Source organism: Haliotis rubra, unplaced genomic scaffold, assembly GCF_003918875.1.
Source record: "Haliotis rubra isolate DU_JTF1 unplaced genomic scaffold, ASM391887v1 Scf49, whole genome shotgun sequence".
Classification (NCBI taxonomy): Eukaryota; Metazoa; Mollusca; class Gastropoda; order Lepetellida; family Haliotidae; genus Haliotis; species Haliotis rubra.
The window spans coordinates 3,123,526-3,138,637 of NW_025767179.1; the positions used below are offsets into that span (position 1 = coordinate 3,123,526).

Consider the following 15,112-nt stretch of genomic DNA (forward strand, 5'->3'; position numbering starts at 1 on the left):
ACCGTTTTATCTATAATACTCCTGTAAGCATTTAGCCCACAGTGTCCAAGTCTGAGACGTGAAAGAATAACCTGATCACGCCTTTTACGACGACGAATTTTATGACCAGATTTTAGTGATGTTCTAAGTTTGTACATATGTCGGCCGGTAGTACCTGTACCCACAACTGTTGCCAACTCCTTGTAACAGATTTCGATAAAACATTTTCATAATCTTTAGGGATTGGTTGAAATTTAAATAAATCAACTTCAGGAAACTGTAACCCGGATTTGGCCAAATTATCTGCAATCTCATTCCCATGTATTCCAACATGTGCTGGGGCCCACACAATGTCGCATGCAATGTACTTCATGTTTAAAGATGTATCCAGCTTTAATATCTCATGAACAATGTCATCTCTAGATCTATTTGCACCAGCTTCTATAGCTTTGATTGCTGCTATGGAATCTGTAAAGATAATTGCTTCATGGTCACGTTCATCTACCCATCTCAATGCTTGCAAAATGGACAAAAGTTCAGTTGCAAAAACAGAAGGATAATCAGGGAATCTGAACACCTTAGCGATCGATAAATTGGGTATCCAAAAAGCCCCAGCAGTACGATCATTGGATGGATCTTTCGATGCATCAGTGTATATATGTGTGAAATTAGTATAATTTTCAGACAGAAAGTCTTGAGTTATCACTTTTATTATGTTTTGGTCCATTCTCTTATTCACGATTAAACTGAGTTCAGAATTCAATCCAGGCTTCAGCAGAAGCCACGGAGGTGTGACAGGCGGAGCAGAAGGATCAACTGGGTTACAGTTGTAAATACCATGTTGATCAGCTAATCTCTGAATATTCAAGCCAAAGGGTAATTTGCCATGGGTCCAGTCACACATGACATATTCCACACAGTCATTAACAATCTCAGTGACTGCATGGTGTTTGTTCTTGGTTTTCATTTTCAAGAAATATTTCAAGAGAGATAAAGGAATGCGAGGCACTAGTTATCTCCCTTTGCATAGCCTTGCAAATGATGGAAGTAGTTTACGAACCAACTGAGTGTGAGTGAGTCCAGCTATATGGCGGCGATCTGTAAATAATCTAGCTAAGATGCATAGCGTTCACTAACATGAGCGTTCATGTTAGTGAACGCTATGTATCTTAGCTATAAATAATCGAGTCTGGACCAGACAATACAGTGATCAACAGCATGAGCATCGATCTGCGCATTTGGGAACCGATGACATGTGTCAACCAAGTCAGCGAGTCTGACCACCCGATCCCGTTAATGGCCTCTTACGACAAGCATGGGTTACTGAAGTTCACTATTCTAACCAGGTCCTACATGGGTATTTTTCCAACCAAGTGTAAACGTGGAGAAAAAACCTAGAGCAAAATATTAGGGTAGTGAGCACCTTGGTTTCAGGTGCAAGTGCGTGTGAACGCTGGGTATCAGGCATAATATAATAATAATAAATGCATATTTATAGTGCGCCTATTCCACATCCTTGGGCATGCTCAAAGCGCTGAGTACAGATAATTTACACGAGAATATTTACAGCCGAGATTATAAGTAATATACGGAGAACTGGTTTTAAGTCTGGACTTTAAAAATGACAATTGTGTCAGAGCTTTTAATATGTGCCTGAACCTTGTCAATCACAATAAACAAGGCGTGACGAGGCTATAACGTATGTAGAATCTGTCAGTGGTCTTGAATAATACGCGGCTTGCCTTTAGAAACCCCACCAAATATGCGCAGTGAAATCAAACATATTTGTATCTTTTTGCTTCAGAACATTGTTCACTTCATGGCTGTCCCAATTCTTAACCATGACGTTGCAATATTGTTGTACAAATGTGTTACACCGACTCGCTCGGTTGTGTTCCCATGACGACAGTGGTCAGACTGGCCTGACATTTGTAAGGCTTCAGTGCAGTGTTTGTTTACATCACAGAAATATACAAATTCATTTCATGGGGGATTTTAGGGGACGCTCACGGTGAAATGCTAGCTCTTATTTTTCACATAGAATAGGAAAGCCACCATTTTGGTTTCTCTACGATTGATTTTAGCTATCCTAAGTTGGTCATGAGCAACGTAGACTTTGAATCTTAACTTTACGATTGACTTAGGTAAGATTGGTTAGTGGAACGGTAAGCCGATCGTAACGTCACACTAAGATTGGGATTTTAGGGGTTTACGATTGGCATAGGGCTAAGATCGGTTAGTGGAATGGCACCCAGGCTACTGTAAATCCACAAACGATAGACGCTTGAAGTAAATATATTCAAACGATTTAAAATTCATATCGCAAACGATATTGGCATAGCAGTTGCCCGAATCGAGGTGGGTAGCTAAAACCGATTTGGGTAAGGGGCACACACGTATAAAATTGTTCAACCACACGTCACATTAATAACGTGTATGACTACTCCCCGCAAAACCTCACACGCAATATGTACACTGGTGGTATCTGGTGTCTATAGTGTATCCAGGACGCCCGTTATCGTTGTTCGGTTGACAGCTGTGGCATTTCAGTGAAGTTGGGTCACTTTTTCGCATTTTCTACATAAAATCACGCCTTGTGGACGTTTATTACTTTCTATCTGTCGTCAATTAAACCAGACCGGATATTAGGCTGAAATATTGAATCTCAGGAAACAGATCCTATCACGTCTAAGGGAAAGCTATTGTTACGTACGAAATTCGTCCTCAACTGCACTATCTAGCGAGTTTTTAAACATCAGCTTTGTTTCCAGCCTTCATTCCGGCCCCGATACTCTATGGGAAGATTATCGACACTACCTGTATTATCTGGAGGAACTCGTACGGGAAACCCGGGGCTTGTACATTGTACGATATTGTTGACTGGAGGCTGAAGATGACGGGAATGAACGTTGGACTATTGGTGACGTCCACCCTATTGGGTGTTCTGGCGTATTGCGTTCTAAGACACAAAGAAAGACCTGTGTGACTGGTATGGATTTGTTGAACCACAACTGTCAGGCTCAGCAGGGGCAATAACATTATTTAAACAGTTAAAATAATTGTCCGTACAGCTGATGACGCTGTTTCAGGAACGCAACCCTGACATGCGCAGTAGTCATACTGCCCTGGCAATAGCTGGTCGTTTCCTTTCACCCTTACATAGAGATAAGCCTTGAGACAAATTACAACCCAAGTTAGGGTTTAATCATTCCAAATCCTTTTTTTTTATGCTTGCTGATATTTTATTGTGCATGCCATTAAGGACGTTCCATGCAGCTCTGATGCTACTGAAACAAATTATATGCTCATGATATAGTCACAATTGTACAATCGACTCTGCTTTTAGCAGAGATTATTTATGAAGGTGGAAAGGGTTTTGTCGCTTCTATTTCTATCTCTCTGTTGATATGTTACTGATTGGGATTGATGTCCCAATGTTTCAATATCGTATAAAGCATTAAGGCACTGCAAGTGAGTGAGTGAGTTTAGTTTTACGCCGCTTTTAGCAATATTCCAGCAATATCACGGCGGGGGACACCAGAAATGGACTTAACATATAGTGCCCATATGGGGATCGAACCCGGGTTTTCGGCGTGACGAGCGAACGCCTTAACCACTAGGCTACCCCTGGCCCCTAAGGCACTGCAAGGCGCTACACAGGACATGGACATCAGGACGGGCAGTGTCGTCATGTGTTAATTGCTTTTGTCTGTAACTGTGGATCTAGATATATCTTTCCCCGACTGCTAAGTGTATTGCATGTAATATGATATTGTACTAATAAACAGACTACTATGATATTTGCAAATACTTTGGGGTTAAACCCCTCACTCACCCAACAATCCACACAGGGCTGAATGGAGCACAGGTCGCACGAGCAAGACATATATCATATCAACATATATTGCCACGATTGGGACTTATTAGTTGAACTTTAAAGACTTGGGTTGGCATTGGTAAAGGCGTTTGCCCGACAAGTCTTAGGTCCGTGTTCGACTCCCAAAATGGATGCACTGTTTGAAGCCACTCCTGGCACGCCGTCCTTGACATCACTAGACTGTTGCAAACTGTGGTGTAAACCCTCGCTAATCCACTTCTGATTATCTGCCACAATAACACCAAACACAGGACTAGAGCTGAATCTGGCAACTCTGAATCGAAGTCAAAATAATGACGACATTAGTCTCAAAACAAATGTCCTAGCAATAATCGAGACTTCCAGTGCAAATGTCCAGCAAACAGTTCCAGAAGATAATACCCTATTGAATTCTCCTGTCGTTAAACATATTACACAAGATCGTATGATTGACTGAGTTTAGTTTTACGTTTTATGGCGGCGGTCTGTAAATAATCTAGCTAAGATACATAGCGTTCACTAACATGAGCGTTCATGTTAGTGAACGCTATGTATCTTAGCTATAAATAATCGAATCTGGACCAGACAATCCAGTGAACAACAGCATGAGCATCGATCTACGAAATTGAGATACGATGACATTTGTCAACCAAGTCAGCGAGCCTGACCACCCGATCCCGTTAGTCGCCTCTTACGACAAGCATGGGTTACTGAAGGCCAATTCAAACCCGGATCCGGAAATGAAGCGGCCATGATACTGTTATTCTGGCAATGTTTCAGTGCTTTTCATGGGCTTCAATAACGGAGCATAAGTGCAATGAATTCAAACCAAAACTCCCGAACAAAACAAAAGAAGAGAATGAAATAGAAAAGGGCAAATAAAAATGTAACAAATCAGGTTTATTTGAATAACGCGTTTGGAAGTATAGTTGATAAGAAAGGTCTGAGAATGAACTTACACATCGTGGAAATAAAGCTATCATGCGGAGTAATACTGATTGACCTTAAGCCTACGAAGCATTGCACAATGATTGGTGAAAATGAAACATCTAAAACAGACAATCAGCACTACGATGTCATCTGGAGGTTAACACCTTTCGCACGTGTATGATAACATGTAATAAATAACAGTAAATATACACGGAGGGCACAAAATTAACCTGATGGCAGTGTACAAATATTTATTATATACATACATACAAACATATAACCAAGAAACAGAACTAGGTCTATGTAACAAGGATACAACCTGTCATGATTAATCAAACAATAATATGATATAATTTGCATAGTTGATTACAGCACCAATCTTAACACATGAAGTAGATGTAACAGTACGGCATATACTAGTTGCAGTAGATTATCGGCATGAAGTGGTTGCAGCATATTATCGGCATGAAGTGGTTGCAACATATTATCGCAAGGAAATGGTTGCAGTAGATTATCGGCATGAAGTGGTTGCAGTAGATTATCCCCAGGAAGTGGTTGCAGTAGATTATCGGCATGAAGTGGTTGCAGTAGATTGGTTGCAGTAGATTATCGGCATGAAGTGGTTGCAGTAGATTATCCGCAGGAAGTGGTTGCAGTAGATTATCGGCAAGAAGTGGTTGCAGTAGATTGTCCCCAGGAAGTGGTTGCAGCACGTGTAATCCGTAAAGAAATTGCAGCAGATGAACGGAGCGACGAGCTTAATCGCTGTTGTGGATGTACATCACCTTCAAGTTGCAGTAGACGTTAGCCGAGAAGTTGTTGCACTAGATGTAAGCCGTGAAGTCATTACACTAGATGTAAGCCGTGAAGTCATTACACTAGATGTAAGCCGTTGCACTAGATGAGCGGAACGATGCACTTGTGGTAGATGTACCGAACCTGGTATTTGCCGTTGATGTATAGCATGATCTAGTTCCAATAGGTGTTAAGCGATGCAGTAGTTACAGTATATAGAGGCAGTGAAGTCATGACAGCAGATACACGGGCTGGTGTTTAAACTCTCATGGCACAGTAGAAGTTGTAGTTGGAGAGTCGCCGTTGTTTGTCAAAGCGGCGGTTGTTCGTTTCCGTGAGTATTGTCACTTGTAAAACTCACTTTCCCACTTGCAGAAGTTGTAAATGTCTTGTTGATGAATTATGTTTTACTACATGAACTTGTAAGTAGTGCTTTTCTGCCGTTAGTTGTTCAACTACAAGAGGTACCCGTTGCACTAGTAGTATTAGTTTTCACCGTGCCGATGAGTACCCACTAGTCCATCTGTGCAGGTTGCTGGGGCAGCAGGGGCCTCTCTAGATAAACAGGCAGTAAGACAGTTGCCAGGCCATGTTAGAAGCGAACAGCAAGCTATAGAAGATTCGTTCGAGTCATTTATCAAAGCACACATTAATCAAAACTCGTTTTCTTGTGAAGAATTATATAATTAGCCTTCAATCCATAAATGTTAAATGTCATGCACACCAAGGAATGTCGTCACATTAGGATATACATTGAAAGGATGACATTGCTATCGAAGAAAATATATGTCTCTACACAAACATAATAGATACGTAACCTTGAAGATTTATATATAGGCATAATGCCAGAATGTAGATTTATACTATATTCCAGGGACTTACTTACGGACATGAAACAAACGTGTTTTCAACATACAAACACACGTAGATACACAAATCAAATGCTAAATGATACGTACACGACTTGCAGGGAGAAGTGATTTGTTTGCTATATGGTTAGCGAGACATATTAAAGAGACAGACATATGTTCTACTGAACACATTATTGAAAACAGAATTATCTCCGCTTATGAATAGACACGATGATTGTTAATGGTAAATGGTAAAGATACATTATATACAACGATCAAAGGACTGTTTCAACGAATGACACTTATTAACTTCCAAATGTATTCAAATCCACAGATAATACTGTAGCTTGTATCACCGTTCCAACGCCTCAATACAATTTTCATAGCCTGTTGGTTTCTTGAGATCAGCAATCTGATAAAACAAAATGAGTAGCTAGTCTGCATTTTGTAAGTGTGTTACATATTTCAGGTGCATGTTAATAGGCACTGTGACTGTATACAACATCTAGTAAGATTATATATTTAGTAAGCTTTTTAATGTTTATAAAAGATGACTACTATAAGGTAGACAAGCGTACTAGACGATGAGTTAGTTGATAACCAGAATTGTCGAGTATTATTTCACACTTAGAATCAATTGCAGACGAACCCAAAAATTGAAGCAAAATTTGACCACTGATAACAACGTCCCAATACGGGTATATACGGGTTTGAAAGTCAGGTATATCTGATAAACCTGATCAAACGTATTACAGATGGTAATACATGTGATTCAATACAACGCCAGACAATGGCGATTTGTCTCAGTTACAAGCCAAAACAGATTTCATTGGTTGTAAGAGACATTTTAGAGATGAAAATTATATGAATCGATCACTGAAAATCGGTGATGACACCAGGTGTTCGGGAAATGGTTCAGCATATCCTGCTCTCATTACAACAATAGAGTTGATACATTATCGTCGTCAGACATCTGGTGTCTTAAATACACTTTCACTTTACTCTGCAACTATGAACCTGGGTCCTTATTCTAGCCCTAAGAATTCTTAACTTTGATCGTAGCCAATGTGTTAAGAATGGGCTTAAAAAGTTCGTAGCGCTACGAACGCTTCGAGAATAAGGGCCCTGACTACTTCTCAGGAAGTACGTATTGTAAAGCACAGACGTCTAAATAAATGAATCGAGTCTTGAATCACACTGGATGAATCTGTGCGCGTATGTTTTACTTGAATCATCGCACTCCTGTCTTTGTCATTATGTTTGTTGAGATTCTACACACTTATGACACCGGGTGTCATCTTGTTAATGATTCCCTCTTTAACATGTTAGTCCAGATAGATTGGCAATCTAGTCTACGTTTAAGTCATGATTTGGTGTATGACTCTCCTCATAAAGTTCAAGGTGTATGATGGAGGCGGATCTACCAAGATAAGGTTTCCAGCATGACTGTTTCTGTACCATTGTCAGGTGGGTGAGAGAATATCATTGAAGACACATTGGATGTAATTACACTGCACCCATCGATAAATGAACGTAATGGATGCCATTGTATCCAGTAGATAATGCTATGCTAAGGTTTCTTGATCTTGATGTTAAGCTTGACTTTCTTGATGTGCATATCGTCCAGCATTAGGATAACGGGCGTCGTCACTGAAAAAACCGGCGTTATATTTACCACTAGGATCTCTTCTATTTCTGTAATTATCCGTTGAGTCAGGCTCATCATCATTGACCTCGTAAGCAGCGTTACTGGCTGGTCGTTTCTTCTTGGTGAACGTATCGTCTTCCTCAAGCCTGCAACAGATAGTGATAGGAGAGGTGAAATGAGGGTTAACATCGACTCAAGATATGGCTCTTATCTTGCCACGTTACTACGAACGATGTAAAAGTCAACTCACTCAACTAGTTTAAGTACATGTAAGTGCTTTTTCTCAGGTGGTCCGCTCATCGGTCAGACCCTGTATGAACTAGACCATCACCTAGTGATAAGAGAGTGTCAGACTCTGTATGAACTAGACCATCACCTAGTGATAAGAGAGTGTCAGACTCTGTATGAACTAGACCATCACCTCGTGATAAGAGAGAGCTAGACTCTGTATGAACTAGACCATCACCTCGTGATAAGAGAGAGCTAGACTCTGTATGAACTAGTCCATCACCTCGTGATAAGAGAGAGAGAGAGAGAGAGAGAGAGAGAGAGAGAGAGAGAGAGAGAGAGAGAGACACACACACACACACACACACACACCACACAATTGGGTTGATCATATATAATAAATAGAAATACGAACTCTATTCTGGCAACATTGTGGAACTTGTGGTCCTCTAAGTCTTGGTCCGGGTCAAGGTAGACGGCGTTCACCTCTTTTGCATAGACTAAAATATAAAACATGAAACCCTTCACAACAGAATGAAAAGAAATTCAAATGCGTGTGACCTCAGTTCCATATGTAAGAAACAGAGATAGTTCGGTGTATCCTCCATCAAGAAACGTGACAGATAACGGGTATATACGTGAGGGATATATAAAAACGGTGACCCATCTGGATAAATAAATAGATATGACCACTTATATAGCGCTGGATTCCACGCCGCATATTATCATTTTTATAATCCATTTATGTAGCGCCGAGTTCCAGCTAGGCTGCACACAGGCGCTTTTGATTTTGGATGTGAATCTCAGCGGCACTTCGTATTATCACTCTCGACTCCCTAGGGACCATACAGCTCTTGCAGCCACTAGGCGTACCAGGTTCATGTTGCTTTCCCATCCTTAAGAGGTACCCATTCAGAGCTGGGTGGACTGGGACACATAGTCACAGTACTTTGTCAATGTTTACTGCACGTTGCTGTACTCGCATTAGGTGTTTGCTCGTATTCATGTGGCCACCGTCTGGTCATTTACCATTGGATTCGTGGGTTCTTTTAAGTGCACATGGCCATTTTGTCTGTATGAGCCCTTACACGAGTAATTACTCTGTTACCAGAACAGAGTATAATATAACCAACCTGACAAGTGTTTATCTGTCAAGGTTATCTTTAGTTACAGAGACAAATGGGATATCATAATAAAAACATACAAAGAGTTACTTCATGCACCACTGTAAATCCGCCAGCTTACCTTTGTAGGCGCCTTCATCCTGTTTCCGCTTGCAGCAGAAGCAGAGGAGGAAGATAACGATGAGGAGGATGAGGAGGAGTATGACCACTACGATCCACCACCACGGGAAGGCTGCGGCTGCAAGGCCACCATCTGACAAACGCATGGAGAGTTAAAACATCGAAAATAATAACTGCAGGTGAAGTGTAAACATTCTTAGTTCCAGTGAGATCATACAAGTACTCTATGTATGTGAATGTTCTTATTTACAGAAAAAACATATATCTGTTAATATGTCACAAAGTATATGTCAAATATTAGGAAATGGAAAATATATCAATTGTACGTTTCCGATCATATCGTAAAAGATAAACGCGGCAAAACCATTTTCATAGTCATAGAAATAGCTGCTAAAAGCACACTCGACAACATGAGATTCCTACTATAACATGACCATGCGTTTATGAATCGCTATCAAATATATGAAGTCGATGAAAGCATGAATAAATGAATGAATGTATTTAAGACAAAACTATCCTCTTCCCTTTACCTATCTGTATACAAAACGATTAAAACAAAAAGAAAATAGTATTGCACGTAGACAAAATTGATGTTAAAAACAATTACAATGTTCAGAATTGTCCTGATAGTAGTCACAAGATCAAGGAACATTGTTTTCGTGTAAACACTAGATCAACACGGACAAGTTTCACTACAGCTGACGAATTAAGGTTTTCAAGAAATTGCAAAGAATGTCACGTTATATCTTTCAACATTTATTTGCACGATCGACTTTCAAAATATTAGAATAATAAATTCCACACTGAATAATACGCAAGATAATGTAGCACTGCATTTTCACAAAGGAGAGGCGAAATATACACAGGAAACAAATGAACCAGATTAATGTAATTTGAGCTCCACCAACCTCCACCCTTCGGTTTGACTTCAATTGTTACAGTGTAGCTTTCGTATTGGTGATACAGTTCCCGGTAGTATGTGCCAATGACCCCTTCAAACTCAGCGTCAGTGAGACCTGACGTGTCGATATAGGCTTCCTGGGTGGCCGTGTTGTAAATCACATGGGGAGGCAGATTGTTTTCGTAGGTTTGATTCTTGAAGTGCCATCTCTCTCTCAAAGTATAGCCTGGATCAGTTGTAGCTTTCACTGTCAGGTTCACGCGATCGCCCTTCGCGATTTCCTGAACTGGCGGGGGACGCTCAGATATTACGATTGGTTCTGGAAGAAATATCTTAATGTGAAATCATATCCCAGTTAGCAACGTGGCTTGAATATTCTATTTTCAAACAACATATAACTATACTAACTGCATAAAGAAACTGTGCGCACAGAAAATTCCTTCAGAATTAAAATACAACACAGAAAAGACGAAATGATAGAGACATTGTATAAGCTGAAGTATCGGACCACAACAAAATGTCAAAAGAACATGAACAAAATCCGTAACAATGACGTCAGAAGTTCAAAATCGAGAAGGTGGTCACATGACCAAGTCACAAAGTCAATAACGGGTATGACGACCATGTGCGTGAAGCACAGCAGTGCATCGACGACGCACAGAGGCTACCAAATGAGCATTGAAGACCTGGGGAATGGTTTAGGACGTGGTCACTGCCGTCTGGAACCTGTGTCTGAGATGAGTCACCCGAATCCATCTGTCCTGTCTTGGCGTCGTTACGTCGGGGACGCCCAGAACGTGGATGGTCGCTGACGTCATTACTGTTTCGATAACGCCTGATCAATGCAGATATCGTGTTACGATGGCATTGGAAACGTGCTGCCATCTGTTGTTTGCTCATTCTTGCTCGAACCATTCCAATAGCTTCTTGAGGTTGAGCAGATGTTAATCTTAGCATGATGTGCATGTGACTTCTCATGTGAATTTGTGAACGTTTGAATGACCAAAGATCAAGCTTTCGACAGTGACTGCAATTTCTGAGTTTCACATGTCGTGTGCGGCTGCACGGGATGCACGTGCAGTAACACATTGCAAGTCCATAGGCCACCATCAATGACGTCACGTCGCCTGGTACGTTCATGAGCGTTTGATTGTCTCCAACACTTGCTATGTTCACACTTGTATTTATGTATAAAGACGCTGTGTGCCTATATTTATATATTTTCTTTATGTGTGTATACATTGAACATAAAATAGTAACATGGCAAATAACAGAAATATTATATTGATTCTTAACATGTTAAAAGAACATTGGATGGAATTTCAAGAAAATAGAACACATGGCACGAATTAAATAACTTTGAATAATATTATATTGATTCTGATAACAGTGTTGTGTCCATCGTAAAGTAAGATTTAGATAATTTGTGGATGGAATAATTACTAGAATTGCATAATGTATATGTAACACATGTATGGGCCGGAGGCCTTTGTACAATAAACATCTTTGTTCTTTGAATGACGTCAAGAAACTGTCATGGAATAATCGATTTAAGACTGGTATATACATTGACCTGTAAATGTGTGTTTGTGTGCAAGCTCAGTAAGTTTGAAGACATATATTACTTCTTGCGAATGAATAACAGTAAGTAAAGTAACTATTTTACTCCAGCAATAAACGTTTCAATTGTAATTATGTTGACCCGTAAAAGTCCTACTACTTACCAATGATGTTGAGGCAACCATTAGCAAACTCATATCCTATTGTGTTGCTCACGTTGCATTGGAAACACTGGATGTCGTCCGGTTTCTGTAGACCTATGACGGTTAACGCCTTTCCGCCATCACTGAACTGAAATTTGCCGTTACCTACAAAGGGATGATATATTTGAAATAATTATCTTGATTTGTGTGAGAGAGAGAAAGGGAGAGTAAAAAAGAGAATTGGGCTTTTAGTTTCCACGGTGCCGACCACTGATGATTTTTCACTCTTTCTAGCAGCCGGGTTAGAAGAAGATCCGGGTTAGAATTGCTCTTCAGCAACCCATGCTTGTATGAGGCGATTAGCAGGACCGGGTGGTCAGGCTCGCTGACTTGGTGACACATGTCATCTTATCTCAGTTGTGTAGATCGATGTTCATGCTGTTGATCACTGGATTGTCTGCACCAGACTCGATTATTTACAGACAGCCGCCAAATAGCTGGAATATTGCTGACTGCAGCGTTTAACAAATATCAAACTAAACCAAATCTTCTTATAGTAATCGATATCTTCCACACAATACAGGGAAAATAATGGTTTGGGTTTTTTACATCGTTAGCGTGACAAGACATGTCAGAAAATATATTCAATATATATATTGCGCCTCAAACGCCACCGATCACATGTGAACAAACGATTGAATTAGATCTGAAATGGGGTTTCACAATCCGTTAAATACTAAACTAATACAATTTGAATACAGATTGACAATACGAGTCTTACCTGGAGGATTTTGTATGTCAATTGGATTCCCATTGATGTACCAGTCGGGTTGGGGAAGGAGATCCTCCCCTAAGGCAGCCCGGGACTTACAGTAAAAGACGGCATCCCTGCCTGCTGGTACAGTTTGGTCACTTAAAGCCATCTCCCATATTGGGCCAGCTGAAACAAAGAAGACAGAAATTGGGGAATCTGTATTGGGCCAGAAGACAGATTTTAGTCTCACGCTTAATCCAAAATATAGACAGAAATTGGGGGATCTGTATTGGGCCAGCTGAAACACAGAAGACAGACTTTAGTCTCACGCTTAATCCAAAATATAGACAGAAATTTGGGGGATCTGTATTGGGCCAGCTGAAACACAGAAGACAGACTTTAGTCTCACACTTAATCCAAAATATAGACAGAAATTGGGGGATCTGTATTGGGCCAGCTGAAACACAGAAGACAGACTTTAGTCTCACACTTAATCCAAAATATAGACAGAAATTGGGGGATCTGTATTGGGCCAGCTGAAACACAGAAGACAGACTTTAGTCTCACGCTTAATCCAAAATATAGACAGAAATTTGGGGGATCTGTATTGGGCCAGCTGAAACACAGAAGACAGACTTTAGTCTCACACTTAATCCAAAATATAGTCAGAAATTGGGGGATCTGTATTGGGCCAGCTGAAACAAAGAAGATAGACTTTAGTCTCACACTTAATCCAAAATATAGACAGAAATTGGGGGATATGTATTGGGCCAGCTGAAACACAGAATACAGACTTTAGTCTCACGCTTAATCCAAAATATAGACAGAAATTGGGGGATCTGTACTGGGCCAGCTGAAACACAGAAGATAGACTTTAGTCTCACACTTAATCCAAAATATAGACAGTATTGGGGGAATCTGTATTGGGCCAGCTGAAACACAGAAGACAGACTTTAGTCTCACACTTAATCCAAAATATAGACAGAAATGGGGGATCTGTATTGGGCCAGCTGAAACACAGAGGACAGACTTTAGTCTCACGCTTAATCCAAAATATAGACAGAAATTGGGGGATCTGTATTGGGCCAGCTGAAACACAGAGGACAGACTTTAGTCTCACACTTAATCCAAAATATAGACAGAAATTGGGGAATCTGTATTGGGCCAGCAGAAACACAGAAGACAGATTTTAGTCTCACACTTAATCCAAAAGATCGATAGAAATTGGGGGATCTGTACTGGGCCAGCTGAAACACAGAGGACGGAATTTCGTCTCACACTTAATCTTAAATATCAAGAGAAATTGGGGAATGTGTTAAATTAAATACCGAAAACAAATACCTCGTATTTGTTCATCCATCTGGGCCCTATTACCCAAATTGATCAGTCTGTTACACCATGTTGAGATAGACACCCGTAGACGCTTCGTGACAGGCTAAAGTAACCCCACTTTCACTGCATATGATATTTGAATGGCCATGGAAGACAAGTCAGACCACCTTGTGGTGATGTCAAGTGGCAGTTAACACAACAATGAACAGTGTTTCATTCTTTGTTTGTTTGTTGCTTAACGCCACACTCAGTAATATTCCCGCTACATTGCACCATTCTGTACATAGTCGAGTCTGGACCAAACAATCCTGTGTACAGCATCATGAGGATAAAATTGGGATACGATTATACGTGAGTGAGTGAGTGAATTTAGTTTTACGCTGCACTCAGCAATATTCCAGCTATATGGTGGCGGTCTGTAAATACTCGAGTCTAGACCAGACGATCCAGTGATCAACAGCATGAGAATCGATCTGCGCAATTGGGAACCGATGACATGTGTCAAACACGTCAGTGAGCCTGACCACCCGATCCCGTTAGTCGCCTCTTACGACAAGCATGGGTTACTGAAGGCCCATTTTAACCCTGATCTTCACGGGTCACGATTATATGTGTCAACTAAGTTAGCAACCCTGACCACCCGATCCCGTTAGTATTTCATTCAGTTGTCACAGTATTGATATGGTGCTACCAAACCAAGGTAGGGCTGGCTAAAATAATCGGAAATATCGTCGATAGGAAGAATTGTTGACGATTATCGATATGAAACTTGTGTTATCGATTATATCGTACATTAACTTTTTGTGATGGAAAACAGTGTTGTTGTTTTTATTTTCTCACACAATATTCAATTTTAGAACTATAATCATGACCTGGGCCCTTATTCTCGAA

At 40.5% G+C, this 15,112-nt stretch overlaps 2 protein-coding genes across 5 annotated transcripts in view; one reads left to right on the forward strand and one right to left on the reverse strand.

Moving 5' to 3' along the window:
- LOC124291311 (solute carrier organic anion transporter family member 2A1-like) overlaps nucleotides 1–3,948 on the forward strand; it is a 28,807-nt gene extending 24,859 nt beyond the window's left edge. The window contains exon 19 of the mRNA XM_046728283.1: nucleotides 2,751–3,948. The gene's annotated coding sequence lies outside the window, so the exon portion shown is untranslated. The remainder of the gene's footprint in view (nucleotides 1–2,750) is intronic.
- Nucleotides 3,949–4,714: 766 nt separating this feature from the next.
- LOC124291388 (hemicentin-2-like) overlaps nucleotides 4,715–15,112 on the reverse strand; it is a 33,217-nt gene continuing 22,819 nt past the window's right edge. For 2 of the 4 annotated variants that reach the window (XM_046728372.1, XM_046728373.1), the window contains exons 9-14: nucleotides 12,917–13,075; nucleotides 12,157–12,300; nucleotides 10,440–10,751; nucleotides 9,533–9,664; nucleotides 8,703–8,787; nucleotides 4,715–8,205 (exon numbers count right to left, since the gene is read on the reverse strand). In XM_046728372.1, the coding sequence (XP_046584328.1) occupies nucleotides 8,004–8,205; nucleotides 8,703–8,787; nucleotides 9,533–9,664; nucleotides 10,440–10,751; nucleotides 12,157–12,300; nucleotides 12,917–13,075 (1,034 nt within the window). In that variant the 3' untranslated portion in view covers nucleotides 4,715–8,003. The remainder of the gene's footprint in view (nucleotides 8,206–8,702; nucleotides 8,788–9,532; nucleotides 9,665–10,439; nucleotides 10,752–12,156; nucleotides 12,301–12,916; nucleotides 13,076–15,112) is intronic. The other 2 variants (XM_046728374.1, XM_046728375.1) reach the window with 2 other exon arrangements.